The 21,011-nt window shown below is 40.5% G+C and overlaps 1 protein-coding gene across 2 annotated transcripts; it reads right to left on the bottom strand.

Moving 5' to 3' along the window:
• Positions 1 to 570: 570 nt before the first annotated feature.
• Positions 571 to 20,979, bottom strand: LOC117423234 (beta-1,4-galactosyltransferase 5-like). 2 transcript variants are annotated; one of them, XM_059003646.1, is made up of 9 exons: positions 20,959 to 20,979; positions 11,150 to 11,266; positions 9,677 to 9,790; positions 8,422 to 8,546; positions 6,566 to 6,682; positions 6,055 to 6,242; positions 5,670 to 5,792; positions 4,976 to 5,077; positions 571 to 3,737 (listed from the first exon to the last, which is right to left on the bottom strand). In XM_059003646.1, the coding sequence occupies exons 2-9, from the start codon at positions 11,247 to 11,249 to the stop codon at positions 3,590 to 3,592; spliced, it is 1,017 nt and encodes a 338-aa protein (XP_058859629.1). In that variant the 5' UTR covers positions 11,250 to 11,266; positions 20,959 to 20,979; the 3' UTR covers positions 571 to 3,589. The 2 variants fall into 2 exon arrangements, with proteins under 2 accessions (XP_058859629.1, XP_058859628.1); XM_059003645.1 differs by lacking the exon at positions 20,959 to 20,979 and adding an exon at positions 19,461 to 19,880.
• Between the last annotated feature and the right edge of the window lie 32 nt (positions 20,980 to 21,011).

The following is a 21,011-nucleotide window of genomic DNA, read 5'->3' as shown; positions in this document are numbered from 1 at the left end:
CTCAGCAGGGTTGTTCTGTGCAGATTAAGGGAGACTGGCATACCAAGTACACCAAATACAGACCCAGGGTGCCTTGCAAAACTGGAGCTCAGTAATTACTTGAAAGGGGCTTCTGTAGTGTGTGGTTTAACATCCCACTTTCGCTGTGTCGCTTTTGGACAGGTAACTAACATGCACAGGTCTTATAGAAGAGTAATGTAACAAGGGCCACTTCAAATATGTTGCCATTCCAGATCTCTCTCCTGCATGCATTCCTGCTTGAATATGTTAAACAGGCAAATGAGTCTGAACTACAACAAAGGGAGTTCTACTGAACCATAAACTGTTTCTTAGAATTTTATGAGGTAATGTTTACAGCAAATGGAAAGAATTCTCACAGCAGGCGTTAAGCAATCACTGTCACTGCGTCTCTAATAAGATCATGCGACTCCAAGAAGTACAGGGAAAGCATGTGGAAACAAGCTGAAAACAAAGCAAGACTTATTGTTCTAAAAAAATGGTTTCCCTAAATGCAGTGCTTCACAAGAATGAAAATGTATCTGGCTCACAGAAGACATTCAGGGCAACACATTATGTACCATATATAATAATTTATTTATTAATTTCATTAAAAAAGAAAATTAAAAAAAAAAAACATAAAACTTTTAAATAAAAATATATTAATATGGAAAGCGTCCAATCTTTCAGGGACAGTAAGGCAGATACTGTCCCCTCATCCAGATTAGTAGGATTATTCCCCATGGCCCTTAAAGACTTAAATTGCCCAAACAGGTGCCATTCTGAGATGGGCACTTCTATTCCATGGTCCATGCCCTCTAAGAGAGGTGAAACCCAACAGAACTCATTTTAGTCAGGCAATAAAGTGCCATCATACAAAATGGTCTCCAGTCCTGGGACAGAACTGAACTGGAATGACCTTACAGGACTAGCACCAAACCAGTACCTCTGCCCAGTGCCCAGGACTGGGAGCTGGAGGCAACATGCCCACCTCAGGTCACAAACCCATTGTAGCTTTACTAGGACTGCTAAATAATATAAATCACAACAAATACAGAGGCCAGCCTCATCCGTACAGCATCATCAAAAAACAAATGTACAAAAAAAAAACCACAAAAAATAAAACAGCTGATTCTTTTTTTAAATGTAAACATTCCCAAAATCAAGGTTTTTAAAAGATAACACTTTCTTTTGTATGTTTTAAATTTTTAAAAGATTCAATGCCATTATTTGAGCCAACGTCAAAATCAAAAGGTATTAGAATGATACCTTTGTGAATTGTATATGGGACATAACTGCTGTATATAGGGCTCTATATACCAGCAAGTTATAAATGAGCAGTGCCAGGTGCAGAGTACCCACACACACTTTTTCCCCCCATTGTAGCTAGTTAAAAAGATTCACAGTATCATTCTAAAACGTTTAAACACTGGCACACAATTACCAAGTTTGATTGCAATCTTAGTCACCTGTTCCACCCAATTGCATTACATTTGGAGCAAATCAATGCTACCCCTTAAGAAGCAATAGCTGCCTATTAGCACTGCAGAAGTCCTCTTTGGGAGCTGCCTTTTCCAGTGATTTATTCTGATGACAAGCCATTGGCAATACGATAACACAGTAGTTAATCAAGTCATGGGGGGCCATAAAAGTCAAGTTCAAAGAGTCTTAATTACACATTGAAAGTGTTCATTGACTCCCAGTGGCTGTCTGTGGAGAACCATGTAATCCTTCCTGTGTGCCTAAAGCTGACATAACTTCCTGCTTTCTTTAGTCTCTTCTCTCTCCCTTCAAATTACATGCAAGCTGGACAGGAACTGCCCCACTCATGCTCACATCTGAAATGTAGGGTCATTGATACGAGACAAAATAAAGCTTCAAATGTTTTTAGCCTTTTCAGGGAACCAAAAAAATCTGCCGATATCAATAAACACATCTGAACCAAAGTTTTCTTCCTTGGTATTTGAAAATGCAAGACCGAGTCACTATCAGATTGCTTATATATCAGATTGTTAATGGCCAATCTGATATAAGTAAATCATCAAGGAACAAACTATTAAGCCACAGCAGCCATAGAAGGCGTTGTATCCGACACTTAGTTACTTAAACTTTAACTGAAGAGCAAACATTTGGAGATGGCTGCTGTAAAAGCAATAGCATAGCAATGAAATAAATCAAAGGATTTCTGATCTACCAGATAACAGAGTTATTTTTCTGTTCCTAATAGCGTAACTATTGTAATTCGGCTGAAGTAAAGAGGGTGAGGAAGGGGGGAGTGAAGGCTCAGGTTTGGCACACTGGAGAGAGATCAGTCTTCCTGGTGATATTTCATTGCGTCTGAGTGAAATCAATCTCCCTCCAGATGATGGCGCAGAGATGTCCCGACTCCCAGCTCCAGACAGCGTGTTGTGAATATCACTCTCTTCTGAGATGGTGCTGATATGTACTTTCCAGGCCAGCCTTTAACTGGTATGCAAGGTGAGAATCTGAACGAGATTCACAGCTCTGGGGTTGGGGATGTGTTAAAGACCACGTTCATTTCAACGTCATTTCAAAGAATAACTGACCTCGTTGTCAAATGAAACAATCGTTTTGTTAAACAGCTAAATTCAAGTAATCACATAGCACTAGGATGTACAACTTTGTCAAAGAGGTACATTCACAACTGCAGGAGTTACTTACATCACATTTGAATGATAATGGCAATAGCTCTGTTAACGGATAGTGAGAGATACCCTGCTGGCTAACAAATATGTCATTCAGTCAGTCTTATTGAGTGTGTCAGAGCTGGACTTGTCACAATTTGGAGGTAGACTTGTAGCTTTAATCCATGGCTTGTTCTAATTCTCAGCAGGGTTGTTCTGTGCAGAGTAAGTGAGACTGGCACACCAATTACACCAAATACAGACACAGGTGCCTTGCAAAACTGGAGCTCAGTAACCGTTCATGAAAGGGGCTTCTGTAGTGTGTGGTTTAACATCCCACTTTCACTGTATCTCTTTGTGACAGATTACTAACATACACACATCTTATAAAAGAGGGACTCTTTAAATCTGTTGCCTCTCTCTGCACGCATTCCTACTTGAAGATGTTTAACAGGCCATTGAGTTCGCACTTCAAAATGGGCTGTTTCTATTTAGTGTACAGCAAGACTTTTTTTCTTTATATTATTTGAAATCCTTAGCTACAGATCTAGAGCAGAACCAGCTGCTTAGACTGTGGACGTGATTTTTTAATCTTATCAAATGTTTGCTCTCCTACACAGTACAGTGAAACGTCTTGAACACGGTGGTCTTGTAAGCTTATCGGTCCCACCAGAGATGGAACTACAGCTGTGCAAACCTAATGCCGCCATCCATGTGACTGTAAACAGTGTGTATGAGCTGAAATGAATCCGGAAACACTGTGTGCGTTTTCACGTGAGTGTGTGTGTCTGACTGCGTGCGAGTACGTGCTGTTTGGAACAGTTGGGGAACACCGTGGCTGTCCTGTGTGTGTGTCTATGTGATTTGAATGGTCTTTGTTGCCGGGATGCTTGTGTCTGTGCATTTGTGTTTGTGCTAGTGGACACATTGTTCATTGTGAGTCTTGCTCAGTAGTCGCTGACAGGAGCCAGCTCTGGTGTCAAGTTGACGGTAATGTTGGAGTACAGAGGCTTCCTCGTCACCTGAGGGAGATACTTCAGGTTGTTGAGTCCGTCCAGGCTCTGTCTCTCCTTGGAGCGTCGCAGCAGTGTGTACCTGCAGGGAAGACAGACTGCTCAGAGCGGACAGACATACACACCTTCCTAATCTCCCTATACTAACCCCCATGGCCACCACATACATCAAAACCACACCATAGTGTTATTCCCCAAATGTGTCTGTTGTGATGAAAGCGCCATCAAGTGTACAGCTGGTATGCATTTAACAGAAGGTACTTAAGAAAAAATCCCTTTATAGTAAGCGTGATGTCACAAGTGATCCTAAAACCCCTTGTACAAGGTGCTAGCTCCTTTCGAATGGAAGGCCTATGCTGCAGAAGTATATGGCCCATCAATAAAAACAACTTAATTTCTTGGGGGGTTCCCCACTGATGAAGGAAATGATAATGAGGCGTGGGAACTCACTGATATGAAAAATAGTGTGCGTGAAAAGCTTATCCTGGGGTTAGAGAAATAGAGAAAAGCTTGGTACTGCATATTAATCCATTTTAAGGAGTAGTGTGACATTAGAGTATATTCATTTTAGATTCATATCTAAAAAAACAGATAGGTTTAATTAAGCCTTCTGACGCACGAAGCAGGGAAACAGTCTGATCAATTTCGGGGGCAAAACTGCAGTTTAGTCATCAGTTGAGTTTGGTAACACAGACTTAGCTGGTCCATCTCTTGCAAGACCCTGCTGCGAAGCTGGCTGTTGGTGCTGTATTCACAGCCTCGGGCTTGGACGATTGTCCTTTCTTTGTCCTGTTTTATATTTCAAGACATACTTCTCTGAAAAAGAGAGTAAGCACAATCTTGAACTTATATCTCGCCTATATTGAAGCACGTATTGTAACCATATTGCTTTATAGTATTAATTAGTTTGTGCAGGCGCCCGACTGCCCGGATTGTCTAGGAGCTTGGATTCAAACTCGATCTGTGATCCATTTAAGCGTTAATAAACCAAAGGAGTATATATATATATATATATATATATATATATATATATATATATATATATATATATATATACACTGTTATTCGTTAAACTATAAATAAACTGAGTCTGTGTGATTATTCTTGATTGGCTGCTGTCTGGGTATGTTAAAATCTGTAAGCCAGTACACAAACTATCCACTTTAGAAGTGTAACCCATCTATGCGTCCCCCTGAGCCTCCCCTGGTTCTATTAAAGAATAGAAGAAATGCTTGAGCATGACAGTGCACTAGATAGTACTAATCACTTCTACAGTAGTGTATGAGGGTGTGACAGAGTGGAAATGTGAGCAAGCCTCACCTGCCCAGGAACTGCACCTCCCCTCTGTGATGGTGAGGGATGGACATGTATCTGCCGATGTCCCCTTGCGGTCGGCTCACGTTGTATCCGGCATTCTGCACCCTGCGTCACAACACAGCATGTAATTAGATACATTAGTACAGGATAAATACACTGACATACAACAGCCGTTTTCAACTGATGGGATTCATGAGACCTTTTCTGAACTAGGTTCACCTGTAAAAGGGCCTGAGTGGCACTTCAGAACTAAACACACATGGCTCAATGTAAAGCATTTAGAGAATGGAAAGGTGAATAAAGTTCTGGAAATATCACCCGCTCCAAAATCAGATATGAGCCTGAGCCAAAAACAACCTACAAGTGGACTGAAGCACTGAGCCAGACCAACCTCCGAGTGGACTGAAGCACTGAGCCAGACCAACCTCCGAGTGGACTGAAGCACTGAGCCAGACCAACCTCCGAGTGGACTGAAGCACTGAGCCAGACCAACCTCCGAGTGGACTGAAGCACTGAGCCAGACCAACCTCCGAGTGGACTGAAGCACTGAGCCAGACCAACCTCCGAGTGGACTGAAGCACTGAGCCAGACCAACCTCCGAGTGGACTGAAGCACTGAGCCAGACCAACCTCCGAGTGGACTGAAGCACCTTTCTCTTCCGGAGAACGAGGGGTGTGATGTGCAAACACTTGCTTACCTGTTCCAGAGGTCATCATCCTCTCCGCCCCAACCCCAGAATGCATTGGGGAAGCCATTGACTTTCCGATACTGCTCCACCGTCAACCCACTGACTCCCCCAAAAAACTCTTCATACGGCAGCCTAACAAGAAGGAGAGAAATACGTTATTATTATTATTATTATTATTATTATTATTATGATGTTAAATACAATAAACACATTCCTATTTTATCTACTTTAGTATTATTTACTTTTGGAAATGGAAATGCATATTATTCAAAAGCAAAATGTACACTTTATTGTTATTCCGCGTAATGTTTCTCCCTCCCTGATACTGAAACACTGGTTTTGTGCCGGCTCTTGAACAAGGACTCTTCACCCGATTTGTAGCACACGGACTCACAGGTAGGAATACTTGTTGAGCTTGACTGCGAAGTGCCGTGGCATGTCCCCGCAGCCGTAGTAGTTGCGGTCGTTCTCCAGGATGTGGTCCACGTCGTGGAAGATGACACAGTCCCAGTCCAGATCCTTCATGGCTTCCAGGAAGCCCACGTTGAACAGCATGGCTCGGTTGAAGGTGTGAGTCCCAGCCTGAAACACACAGCCAGCCTCATTACCACTCTGAGCCTGCAGGGGGAGCCTTCCATTCTGGCTGGATCTGAAGACCTACACGTCTATATAAAGTTTAACCCACAGTTGAAGCACAAACTCTTAACAACCCTGCTCTGGTCCTCGACAATGGTTAATGGTTGCCACACCATGCTTGGTATATGAAACAGCAGATAAACCATTTTCTACTCCAGTCACTGGTATACCATGAATGCCTATGAAACAATGATAGTCAGCAATGGTACCATGGTTTACTGAACGGCTGGGGTCTGGTATCCCTCCCCCGTTTCAAACCCAGCTCCCACCTGCTCGATGACATAGAAGGCAAAGTGCAGCCGCTGTCTCTGGAGCGCTGGGATGAGATGTCGGAAGAGCACGGGAAGGTGTTCGTGTCGATTCCGGAACGGCACCAGGATTGCCACCTGCATGAGGGAATGACAGGGGAGGTGGCGTCAACAACGTAGCTGGGGTCAGTCTGCTCTAGTAAAACCTCATGGCAGGGTACAGTACAACCATTCCAGGCTTTTCTGTGAGCCCTAATTTCAAGAGGTATGTACAAAACATGCACGGTGTTTCTAATAAAGCTCAGCATTTTCTTATTAAGCTTGCCATACAAGCTGGAATGGCTGAAACTACTATGTAACAGGAGTCTTAAATTCTGCCCTGACACATTTATAACTATCAATTACATCACGATAGTTGCTTTATTTTATTTATAGCAGCTGAGTAAAGTAGTTAATATTATTATTAGTATATTATTTACAGCCTGGCAGAGTCCAGGCAAGCTGTCATGAAAATCAACTGCTATAATAATAAATGTCTCCTGAAAGTAATGTGAATAATACATTTTGAATACATGAATACACCAACGTCTAAGACGCATTTCTAAAAAAAAAAAAACAGTTGTTTTAAAAAAAGGGAATTTTTTTCAAAAAAATCACCACAAGCAGACACCTGTGAACATTGCAACATCCTGTCGCAATAGGAAGCAGACTGATAATAATTTTGTTCTGACTGACTTCACAGTGCCAGAGGCACTGGGCTTGTCTCAAGTCCTACAGTGGCCTCAAAAGTGGCATTATTACTACAGGAATGATAAGGAAGTATAACACAGTGACACAGTCAATCTACATAGTACTGAATTTCATTCTAACAAGAAAACAAAGTTGGTTATTGAGTAGCAAAATGTGGGAGGTAATTATTTGATGATACAGTACACAGACTCTCAGCTCTTAAGACATGGGGGGATCTACTTAAAATATTTAAACAGCAGAGAAATAACGCTGCCCTCAAATTTATAAACCCCAGGGGAAAACACTGTTTATATAAGAGGTGCTAAGATCCCCAGCTGCTTAGAAATGCCTCTACAATGCTGTTTCTGCAACAGCCTACGTTTGAAAAGATTATACAGCTCCTTACTGAGCACGTGCTGTAACTGCACAATTATGTCCTGCAGATAACAATGAAACTGGAGTTCTTTGACTGAGATTACAGGTATCACATGATTAAAAACCACTTCTTCTTTTTGTTATAGTACCTCATAATACCATTCAGATATCAGGTATGTTTCCCGTTTCTGTTTTGCTGCTTACAGTAAAATTAAGCCCAAAGATGACTTTTTTAACCTTTCTGCAGCAACAGCATGTCTGTCTAATTCACTGAGTGCCTCGGTGGAAGCGCTTGCAGACAGGAAGAACGCCTGTGTCCTTACCAATAAAAATACTGCTATCTCAGAGGTATAATGTAATGCACAACCACTGACCACTGTCTATTTTTAACAGCCAATAGAATTCAAACTAGACGTTCCGTTAAATCATTATAGGATGCAGCACTACACCGTGTGCGTGTGCGTGTGTGTGGGGGCAGGTATTACTACCAAAGTGCGGACAAAATTTGAGAAAATGTCCCCACAAAGATAGTAACTCTAAGTGGACGTCCCCACTTTGTAAAACACATTTTTAAGAACTAAATATGCCTTTAAAAAAAAAAGAAGTGCCAAAATATTTAGTTTGTTGTCGACTTTCACCCTGTGTGGAGTTTTGTTTGACTGGAGTTAGAAATAGTAAATAAAATTATAGTGAGAGTCAATGAGAAATCCCCACAAATATAGAATGCAAACGTGTGTGTCCATTCCTCCATGCATTAGCACTGAGTAGCTTACCTTCCAGCGAGGCACACAGTCCTGGGGTTTCCAGTGCCCCCCCAGCATGATACCAGAGTCCCCCATCAATGACTGCTCGACTTCCCCCATCGAAATCTCACTCATATTGATGTCCACTGGCCCCTCTAGGAAAGGCAGAGAAGGAGGGCAGACAAAGGGAGAAGGGGTGTAAGTACTAGGCATGGCGTGTAAAATAAACTCACATTGAAAACCAGCTGGGGATTGTGCTGTGCAAGGGTGAGTTTTGTGAGCTACTTATCAGTTCAGAAACTATTTATATTTAGTGTATATAAAAACACTGTATGAATATATGACCTGTGGGTATTAGACTGTATTTATATATGAAGCATATCAGATTCAAAGTGTCTCTAGGCCAACTTGACTCGAGAAATTAACAGGAAGGGCAAATGCATTAACACTAAATACCCAGATAACACTTGGGTAGCAATGGTCTACCATGTGTAAAAACAGTGCAAGGTTCAGCTCAAACAAACGGTGCAGTGTAATGTTGCAAACTTTTTGTTGCTGAACCAATCAGGAAGACTAAGTGTCACAAAAAAATGAATGGTAATTTAATAAAATAGTTTGCGAAGCTTGCAAATTCTCTTGGCCTCCAGTTCATTAAAAAGCAATAGACAATGGAGATATGATTATACTCTTAATAGAGATGTACTGTACAAGCTTAAGGCATGATCTGGTAAAAAGCTGCTTTGGATTAGGGGTGATCTTTTCAAAGATATTGTACTTGGGTTAATAGGAAAAGCATTTATTGGAGCATCCCAAGTGTTTTTGTGAGTACTATATTTTTCCATATACATAAGAATAGGGAACACCCTGTGCAGAAATACAGTACAGTAGGGATGGAAACAAGACTCCTATTGCATAGCAGTTTCACCCATTCCAGGTTTTAATGCAAGCCTGATTTGCCACAGTGTGTATGCAACAAGCTCAGCTGTGTCCTATTAAACTCAAAGTAAAATGAGGAATGGATCCAACTGCTATGCAATGGGTCTTATTTCCATCCCTGTACAGTACTAATGTGCTGTGTGTGTAGATGACCCACCTGTGCCATTGCTGTAGGCTCCTCACACCACCTGCTTGTACAGAAACTGGCAGTGTACAGCATGCTGGTCTTAAAGCTATTAGCTTCAGGACTGACTAACTCTCACTCTTACTCACAATCCAATAAACTACTGGACTGATTACAAGACAGTGGCCAGTGCAGTGGATGGGAGGGGCTCCTGGTCATACTCACTCATTGAGGGAAGTCTCTCAGGACAGGTTTCATTGGGCAGGTAAGTAAAACCTTCAGGCAGGAATGTGGTGGTTTGGACATAGGGCTCGCTGAGGTTAAACTCAAAAGGATAATCTGTGAGAGAAAGAAAAAGCCATCCAGGTTAATAAAATATCAAGCAAACCAAGACACGTCCACTGCACCCGCCAGGAATGCCAAGGACTGAATAGGTGGTACTTGTTAGGCTTTGTCACCGAATGACCTTGAGATCCAATATCAATCCTGTAAAAAGTGTTTAACTCTCTAAGCTCCTCTGTACCTGTCCTCTCAGCTGGTCACGTGTACTTGCTGTACTTGTGATCTCCGACGACTGCGTTCTTGCACTCATGCACTGACCATGGTACACACCGGAATTCACACCTGCATTCCTATCACCTTAAAGATACTATAAACCTACAGAACACTCCTCCAAAGTACCATTCACTTTCAGCACAGCACTTAAAAGAAACCAGAGGCTTAGACAACATTCAGATGAATATTTGAACAAGCAGATACATGATCTGGGTTGGTTTTTAACACCCACTGTTGCCTGTTGTTATATTGCATTACATATTTGCTAAACGTCACCAAGAAAGGCATTTCTCAGAAAAGATCGTTTGTAGGGCTGTGTCCTACTATGCCTATTCACCTTGCTAGTCTTTAAAAAGTACTTTCTGACAGATCATTCGTTTTAGTAGTATTGTCTCTGCTGTCTTAGCTTTGTTTATTGTAGCTCCATACAACAATGGGAAGTTAAAGGGTTTTTTTCGGGTCACACCCTGAAACACTTTCTAATATAAAATTAATAACTTCCTTATTTTGTGCCCACAAAGAATATTTAACAGACTAGAAGGGATATCTGTTATCTACCATTACTTTCTTCAGCTCTTTCCAGCATGTTTATTAACTTCTTGTTCCTTTGCAATCATTATAATGACACAGCAATCCTGTATTTATTTTTAGATACGGCATGCCGGATCACGTTAGCTATTAAAACCTGTAATTGCCTAGTGATATCAATGTTACAAGCACACAGTAAGTAACATTTTGCCTGTGTATGATGTGTAAGGAGAAACAAACAAAAGAAAGTGTCAGTCTGTTAAAAATGAGTTCCCAGTTTTCATTTAAAAATGTCATTGTACTTGGGTTAATAGGAAAAGCATTTATGGGAGCTTCCTAAGTATATTTGTGAGTACTGTTCCATATACATAAGAAAGGGGAATGCCCTCTGCAGATATACAGTAGGGATGGAAATAAGACTCCGATAGTATAGCAGTTTCACCCATTCCAGGTTTTAATACAAGCTTGATTAGCCAGTGTGTATGTACAGTGCCAAGCTCAGTCTTATTAAACTTATTAAGTATAAAAAACAGGAATGGATCAGACTACTATGCAGTGGGAATCTTCTTCCCATCCCTGTACAGTTCTACAGTACTGTGTCTGTAGCTGACCCACCTGTGCCATTGCTGTAGGCCCCTCGCACCACCTGCTCATAAACCTGGGCTCCAATCGTCCGCACGTTCTTCCTGAACTGGATGCTCTGTGCTTGCACCATGAACAGATACTCGTTTACTAAGAGAAAACAGAGAGAAGAGAGGGCTGCAGGGTTACTTACCTACTGTATTTCAGGTTTGTGTCACTAGGTCACATAAACCAAGGGCAGGACTGGAGTAGAGGCACGCATTAAAGACGAGAAATGAAGGAAGTGAACAGGTTTCAACAAAAGGGTGTATGTGGAATAGTTATCCAAGTTTCGAAATCATTGTGGCCATTTAAAAAAACAAATAGACAGTGCCCTGAAGGTACAGCGTGTTCTTAAGAGTGCTGTTCTTTCTTGCCCTTTCAAATTGCTAAAGCAATCAAACAAAGTGACTTTTCTAACCACAGACTTCAACCTCTTTAAAGAGCTGCTTGTTCAGCACATACCAGCCAGGCTCCTTGCCTTACAGTATTCTATGTGCCTGGACTCTGCACCCGATTAAAGTGTCTTTCAAGCAGCTTGTTTGATCAGGCAACACCAGAGACACATTCACATGGCAAAGGGGATAAGAGACTGGGGTCAGTTGATTCCTCTGCCATGCCTATTGTACATTTGAGTTATTTATACAGCAGAGTAACTGATACTGTACCTCTCTGTCTTTTTAACAGGATAAAGTTTCTGAACTGTGTTCTGCAGTCCACATATGTGAGTCATGCACATAATCATCAATACACAACAGTGACTCAGACCAAACTCTTTTAGAGATTTAACAGTGGTAACCTTTTCTTGGATTTGCATTTCACTGTTTATATAGAAGGTGTACTTAGATATTGTTTATGCACACATATCAAAAAGGAATTTGTATTTTATCATAGCTATTGTTGTATTTGTGGATTTCATTCTTATTGCAGTTTATAGCTTTGTCTTTTTCTGTACACCTAATCATTTGTACTGCAATGCAACCAGCTTGTAAGTGTTCCTAGAACTGCACAAACTGCAGTATACCACTCAGACACACTGGCTCCCGATCACCACTCGCATCCAGTTCAAGACTCTTGTACTAGCCTACAGATGCCTTGACCAGACTGCACCCAGCTACCTCCAGACCCTCATCTCCCTACACCCCCACTCGACCTCTCCGCTCCGCCTGCACTAGAAGACTAGCTCTACCTCCTCTACGCTCCTCTGCCTCCAGAGCCCGCTCCTTCTCCACCCTCGCTCCGCAGTGGTGGAATGACCTTCCTACAGATGTCAGGACCGCCCAGTCTCTGACCACATTCCGGCGCTTCCTTAAGATTCACCTCTTCAGACAGCACCTGTAGAACTCCTCTGTTTTTCCCCTGGGACACTATCACCCTTCCTTAAATGCACTTTATTTGCTCTTATCTGACCCCTATTTTACTGCATTTAATCCTGTACTTCAGAGTACTGTAATCTGCCAAGTGTTTAATCTGTAGTATTTTGTAGTTAATCATATCCTGATGTAACTGTCACTGTTATCTGCTGTATTATTGAATTGTATTTTGTCACACTTGTACTTGCTTGAACCAAAGTCATTGTATTTATCTTGCTCTTATTGTATTATTACTTGTACTGTAACACTTGAAATGTATTTGCTTACGATTGTAAGTCGCCCTGGATAAGGGCGTTTGCTAAGAAATAAATAAATAAATAAATAATAATAATAATAATAATAATAATAATAATAATAATAATAATACTCTGTCATGCATTCATCTCCTCTCGACTCGACTACTGCAACGCTCTCTACGGTGGACTCCCGTTACGCACCATAAACAGACTGCAGCTGGTTCAAAATGCCGCTGCTAGGATAATTACCAGATGTAAAAAACATGATCACATTACCCCGTCTTGCCAAGCTGCACCTGTAAAGTTCAGGATTACTTTCAAAATTCTCCTGCTTGCCTACAAGGCCCTTCATCACACAGGTCCAGAGTACCTCTCCAACCTGCTGACCCGCTATGTCCCTGCACGCAAGCTGAGGTCCTTTGACTCAGGCCTGCTTGTTATACCCAAGCAAAAGTACACCACACTCGGACAGCGCTCTTTTAGCTTCATGGCCCCGACTCTCTGGAACTCTCTCCCAGCTTCAGTGCGTGCTCTCAAACCCACTTGTTCTCTCTTGCTTTCAGTGTTCTTTAAGTCTGATATCTGTTATTAGCTGTTGTCTAAATTGCTATTTCAGATTTGACACACACATCCACAATGTTTAGAATTCACATCCTAGCCTCTTATTTAATGTATTATGCCTGTATTTAATGTATTTGCATTGTTCTATGCCCTGTATCTCATTGTATTTAATGTATTATGCATTGTTCCTCACTATCTTGTAAAGCGCTTTGTGATGGTGGTCCACTATGAAAGGCGCTATATAAAATAGATTGATTGATTGTTTGTTACGTAATCTAGGGATTCCTTGGGGAAGGAGGCAAGTTTTGCACAACCTCAACTTCATATAAATCTCAATGCAGACTCCCTGACATTCACTTCACAGCCTGGAGCACAGACTGACAAATCATGTGGTGGATTTATGATGCACTGAACCTTTGAACCTTCTGGGGGCTGACATTAAATTCATTGAGCCGAAATGGAAGTAAACCCAGAGCTCTGGCAAGTCTCCTAGTACCCTATTTAACTGGGTATTATGTAATCAACAAGTAAGGTTTCTACACCCACACCCAAGACAGAAGGTATCCATTAAACCCCCACACAGATTACTGTAAAACACAACAGCTCATTGTAAAGCAATAACATCAGATTCCACATACCGGTCCAAAACCGTTAAAGAGTTTCACATGATCCAGATCTGAATCAAATGTGATTTCATTTGACACTAAAATAGAATCCCCTGGTGCCTGTTTTCCGCACTCCACTGTACTTTAGCACAAAGCAGCTGTTTGCCGACAGTCCTATTTGTTTGCAGGGCCAAAAGAGACAAGATTCCTCCCATTCAAAACTGGCTTGGAAGCAAAACTACAAAAGATGAACCACCGTGTAGTGAAGCACTGCATCTATAAGTAAATGCCTATCAAGGTGACATTAAGGTAACCAGCTTCTTATAGACGTAACCGTGTTTTTAAAACAGTACATCCCAGATAGGAACGGTTGATTTCACATCTTTCTACTTCCTGTTGCAAATATCTGCTATTGCAACCAACACAGAAAAAGAGAATTGCATGAGGAAGTACAACAGCATTTCCTGGCAAAACCATGAAGAAATACATGTGCTGTACAGTAACAACCAGTTTCAGGTGTATGATGAGTTTGGAATGAAGCAGCAACTAGAATGTGGAAAGCATTCTTGCAGCAATCATTACTGTAAACCACACTAAATTGGCAGTTTTTACCAAGAATTAACCCCCCTGCCCCCCCCCCCCCCAAACAGTACACGGTTATTTATATCTTAATATATTAGAAAGGGATATACGCCTGATCCTATAATACACTGTTAGTCTTACTGTACAGAATAACTTGTCATTTATTTATTTGCTCATCATTTATTTATTTTCCTGATTTTCAAGGTTGATTATAAATACAGGCCTAATACAGGGAGCCCGTGAGGGTTCATGAGAGAAAAAAATACATATTTTGTGTGCATGACTTACTGTCTCTTAGCCACGTGATAGTAAGGTGTGCACAAGATTAAAAAAAAAATTCCATTGAAGAAGGAAATGTGGCCATGCTATGAACAATTAGCCTAAACATCAGCAGCTTCATGCTTCACATTATAACTGGATAAAAACAGGAGATTCCTTCAAACATCGCCTTGATTTATACACTGCATTAAAGGGATCTTAATTTCAAATCTCAGTTTGGAGGATGACAGCATGTTCTACACAGTACAATTCTGTAGAAATCACTACAAGACTCGTAAATCTGCATGTTCTTGCAGGTTAAAAGTGGTAATTCCAGGGCTGTGACACTGAATGTTTCAACAGCCAGGACATGCTGCCACATGATTCATTAAGAAACCACATACTCCATATCGCCTGAACCTTAAAAACACAAATACACTTTAATAGTAATGATGCACAACAGGATTACGCACATAAATATTTGTACATATTTTTAAGTGCTGAAATAGACGTATCTGGACTATAAAAAGTAGGCTCCGGTTAACCGGTCTACATAGCCTACAGCATACTGTATCACAGACTGCTCACTGGAGCAGGGATGAAAATAAGACTCCGATTGCATAGCAGTTTGATCCATTCCTGGTTTTTCTAGGTGTTTTAATAAGACACACCTGAGCTTGTTACAGTACCTGCACACTGTGGCTAATCAAGTCCGCAGTAAAACCTGGAATTCAATAGAGTCTTATTTCCATCCCTGCTGCACCCACATAAAGAATAAGCAGTAAAACGCACAAGATCTACAGAAAAAGAAAGAAAGCTCACTACAGTAGAGGATTAAAGTAACTGAAGTCCTGCAACAATCTGGGTTCTGTCTCTGCAATGGAATTATCATCCCATCCTGTGACTCTACTCAAACTCCAGAGACAAGAGGAGGCTTTTCTGGGGCTATTACTCCTGACGCTTGTTTAATTGTGAGCACAGGACCCCCCCTCTTCAAGACAGGGAGCTGCAGTACACACTCACACTTGGTATCACATGTGGCCGAGTCAGGCGTACAGCACATGGCAAGAGGCAGTCTGACTGCACTCTGACCCTTTCCTTTTAAATCTGTAGTGTACCAAAGTATGTGTGCATTTGTCCATAGTTTAGCCTTCAAACCTAGTTGACAATTCTCGTTTCCACTGACAACTGTATTATAATACTGTACAAAGTTGCTACAATAAACTACTTTAGTATTAATTACAGCTTCAAACTTCTAGTTCAGGTAAGAAATCTGAAACAAATAATATATATGACAGCTGTACAGTAGTACAGTGTTTTCTTATTTTGACAGTCACCCTTCAGACTCCTGTTCTATCCCTGTGTAATGTATATTACATAAAAGAACTGCCCCTCCACAGCATTAAAGGAAGCCCTGCGAATAAAAAGAAAATTAAAAAACGTCAGAGTTAATGCTGTGGTTCCGCATTTTAAAAAATAAAACCAATACCACCAAACATAACTTTATTTGTCACAGTTAAGCCAAAACCACAAAGTTCCATTTAACCAACAGCATTTTTATTTCATTTATTTATTTATTTTTACAAGCATTAAGTTAAACAGCAGTTACAAATATAATTAAGACATTATTACCCGGATTTTATGTATGAATAGATGAAACGTACCGTGCCAATTAAAAGAGATTCTGGGACAACAGGCAAGATGATAGATGCAATGCAGATATAATTGCAGTGAATGTTGTAACTCAGTGTGGTATCTGTGTATCCCCAGTGGATTCATGCAGGGATGCTGCTCGTCCCGATTACATCACTGTACACAGTAATCCCTGGGAATCTTGTTAAGCACCGCTGATCCCATTCATACGGCATGCTGCTCTCCTGGATGACATTTGCTGTTTTGTTTAAACCTAATAAGCAATAGCAATTGCCTTTGTATTTAAAAAAAAACACATACTCATATTACTGATGTCTGAAATAAAAAGAGCAGTGTTTCTGTTCTATGTTTGTTACAGTACAGCTAATTACAAAACAGTATCGCTGATGACTGTATAATTACTTAAGCAATAAGGCATGGCTGTGTTGTAAGTCATGAGGCAAAGCCGTATGGCTTCAACCGCCTGGCAACACACACCCTGAAGTGCCTTATTGCGCTTATAAAATGGGCTAACTAACTCAATTTAAAAAAATCATTGCAGGAGATGCAACTGAAAGAACGAACATAGACGGTGGCAGGGACAAAAAAAAACATCCATTTAACCACCGAAGTCACTTTTTAACAGCAAACCAAATCTTGTTTAAAAAGCTGAAAGTTTAAGATATTGTTGTTTTTTTTTTTTACTACTTGAATTAATCACTGGTGTCCGATTCAGACTCATTCAGTAAAAGGTCAACATTGACATCAATCTCGTCAGTCATGTACATTGCGATAAATTCCAACATGTCTGCCTTCTTTTTCAGAATTCTAGTGGCGTATGGATATCTACCTGTGATTTGCCTCATTTTGAAACGAAGTGCCGACCGAAGGGGACACACTGTAATATCAACACCCCCATGTGAACTGTTTTGACCAATCAGGATAGAGTATTTAAAATAACCATTTTATAAAAATGCTAATATTAACGTAGACATCTGAATTTTGAAGGAATATTCAAATAAGAAAAAAAGTTGTGCGACCACAGATATTACTATTAGTCCCAAGATGGGGGAATAAAACTCCATAGCCAATATCACGACATACTGTATGAGATCAGCTCTGACCTTGATGTTTTTGCATACTTGGACAGTGTCACGGCAAGGATGGCTCACCTCAGAGCAGAGCTGGTATCTAGTTTGAGGTCAGAAGCTTCAATGCTTTAGACCTTTGTTCTGTGAGCAGTGCAAGGGACAGGAAATTCTAGCATGCATCTTTAAAGGAAAATACAGCAAACAAGAGCATCTAGGTGTTGCTTTTTTATTTTTTCCAGATGTCTTGCCTAATCCTTCCAGAAATGGAGCACATATGTTCTCAAGTGACACACTGACAAATAAACAGATGACCCAGGACTGAAAGGGTTAAATGGAGCAATATTGTGGGTTAGTACCAGGGTTGGGCCTGATCAGGATTTGGGTGTGAAATCACAGGTTGTGCTGCAGGCAGTGGTTTAGAGAGGACTGCAGTTGTATTGGGCCACCATGTTGTTTCAGGTAAAGTACAAACTCCTATAATGTACCCTGTACTACTTTGAGACTGTAACTTGAGACACAACTAAACACAGGTAAATACAGATGGCAGCTTATTCAGGCTGCCTCTGCTATTTATCTGCAGTGCACAACAGAAAATCTGTTGCTAGTAAATACGGCCTGTGCTTCCAGCAAAAAAGTCCTTTGACTGTAGAGTGGCTTCCTCTGCCTTGCATGAGGATCCTGGATGCTGACCCAGACCACAGGGAAATCATTCATATCCTGCATCCAAGCTGTTGGGGGTGGGGAAGCCCTCATTGCTGTAGCAGGGTTCCGGAAAGCCACGAGTGTTACATTTCGTAAGGGCTGACAGGCTCTAGTCATACTCAGGGAGCAGTCAGCGACAGAGCTATGACAGAAGCTGGCTAGACTAGAACAGATCAGATCAGTTACAGTATGATAAATGAGGTGATCAAACCTTCAGAATATCAGTATCAGTTTATATACTAAAGAATGAATCAACATCAGAAAACCTTAACAATGGCAGATTGGCAGCAATTTACTCTCAAATATCATAGATCATTCTTAAAGATTAAAAATAGCTTACCTTTTTACCTGTGGAAAACCTGACAGGCAGTAGCCTACGTCATTAAAGGTGCAGTACACTACTATCTGTAAATCGCTTACTGGCATGTAAAACAACCTAGATACCATTCTTTTCCGATCTTATCATGTGTAGGCTTATGTCATTCAAACATATTCCTGAGACCTGGCATCACCAAACTCTTCATTTGATTTGAACAGAAGCCTGTGATAACAGAATGCCAAACCCACCACTCTTCCGGGGTTTACCTTCCAGTAAGCCTGTGCAAATTACTGTACACGTTTTTAGGCTGGATCTAAGCAGAGAGGGTGGAATCAATACCATGCTGTATTCTGACAGTGATTGTGGATCCACTTCTGACCTTTGCAGGCCTTCATGGGTAAATTGATGAGCATGCTTATGTAGACTATACTTTTTTTTTGTGGCCAAAATTACCATCTCACACAGCAAGCCCCTGTCCCCACAAAAGGTACCCGTTTCAAAATGGGTACTGAATGCAAGCACATAAAATACACAAAAACACTAATGACCACTGATCCGTTTAGCCATCCAGCATTTAGTTATGTGACCCACAATCCAAAAGCAGCAATCAAATCTCCAATTATTTATACTGTCACGACCCCTACCGCTGCCTCCCGCACCCAGCCCCACCACCAAACAAATTGTTTCCATAATCATTTCAGGTGCGGATTCCGTGTTTGCTGCCTGGGCGAGCAGTGGCAAGCGGCGTAACGTCACGTAAACGTGTTTTATTATTTATTTTACCAATAAGATTTTACTCATTCTACCTAATGTACTAAAGTATAATAAATGCGTTTAATCTTAATGTATATAATATTACAAATATAACACTTGATAATAATAATAATAATAATAATAATAATAATAATAATAATAATAATAATAATAATAATAATAATTTACTTACCGGTCCCAGGTGCTGAATATATGAAGTACATTGCAGAGGATGAGAGCGAAAATAGGAATAAAAGAGCCATTAACGACCGTTTCGGTAATCGAAAATGAGTCCGCATTGTACAGATCAATGAAAAACAGCTATCTACAAAATAAAATTAATAATTATGTAGCCTATACTACTCCTGTAAAAACTGCCCAGTAATATACAGCCGGCTATCAGCTGATTGAGGAAGTAAGGACCCTCAGACCATACACACAGGTGGGTATCAAAATAAAATCTTAAAATGTAAATCTTCAAAAGACAGATCGTATTCCTGTAGAAACGGCAGAAGTGAATAATTTTAATAATAGCTTATTAAAATTACAACTGCAGTACAGACGGTCCGCAGCCGTTTCGTCGGACAGATCATTGAATGAGGAAGGGAGCGTCTGCAAAGTATTAAGGTGTTCGATCAGGCGAGGGGAGCGTCCACAAATTACACACAGAGAATAGGAAAGGGGCCGTCTACAAATTCCTGTATCCTTACAGTATTAGTTTAGTACTGTTGGCGTCTATACAGGTAGATTACTGAAACTGTTTAGGGACAGCATGGAGAGAAGTTTATATACAGCAGTGCCCATTCGCAAAGATGCCTTGGTATCTATAAAAATGGCCAACAATGTAATTATTGTAGATATATTTCAGAGATTTAATTTTGCCATGTAATTAATATTTCCTTAATATATTTGCTTTCATTTGTGGTTACCAACTTAAATAACCAAACACAAGTTAATGCAAAGGACAATTGACTGCTTGTGCAACCCTCCTGACCACATTTAAAACCCTGAGCTTTCATTACCAACAGGGCAAGCATGTGATATTCCAAGGAACACTAAATGTACTATTGCTAACTACAGAGAGAAAAACATAAAGATCAATTTGAGTTAGTTTGTGAAAACAGCAAGTTTAGGTAAGATGTAAAGAGAGGGACAAAGTCAAACAGAGTTACCCAGGTTAGGCATTATGGAGCTTGGATGGTTAGCAACAGAAAGCTGTAAAAGACATAACTTCTACCACCTACAGTAGTAAACCGTAGTTATAGTGCGGACACTAAACACTTTAATACGTGCATTATTTAAAACAAATATAAACGTAGATAATTAGAATTAGAGCACACCGTTCTGTTAGTTTACTATAGCAACCACACCCAGATCATATATACCAATCAACAGTAGAAAACAGTACAACAGTGACGTAACCCATCCGCAGAAAGGTCACCTGTCAAGTTTTTTTTTTTGTGATGGCTGTTACAAACAGATTAGTTAAAAGTTTAAGTTTACAATTCCTGTTTTGAAACACAGTTCAGAGTGTGTTACGAATTAGTTTACATTGTGTAGTGGAAATAGTGATATCAGTGATTAATTATACATTTAACTAAAATTCGTATCAACGCTTGCAAGTCTTTATTTGATTAAGTTGATTTATTAAAGAAAGTAGTGACTTTTAGAAGCCTTTGTTTCTGCGGTACCTTGGTCTGTGGATCACTGAATAAATCATAACATAAATACTGGCCGAGGGGAA

The sequence above is a fragment of the Acipenser ruthenus genome, chromosome 29, assembly GCF_902713425.1.
Source record: "Acipenser ruthenus chromosome 29, fAciRut3.2 maternal haplotype, whole genome shotgun sequence".
Classification (NCBI taxonomy): domain Eukaryota; kingdom Metazoa; phylum Chordata; class Actinopteri; order Acipenseriformes; family Acipenseridae; genus Acipenser; species Acipenser ruthenus.
The sequence above is the reverse complement of the archived record's forward strand: the minus strand, read 5'-3'. Positions and strand labels throughout refer to the sequence as shown.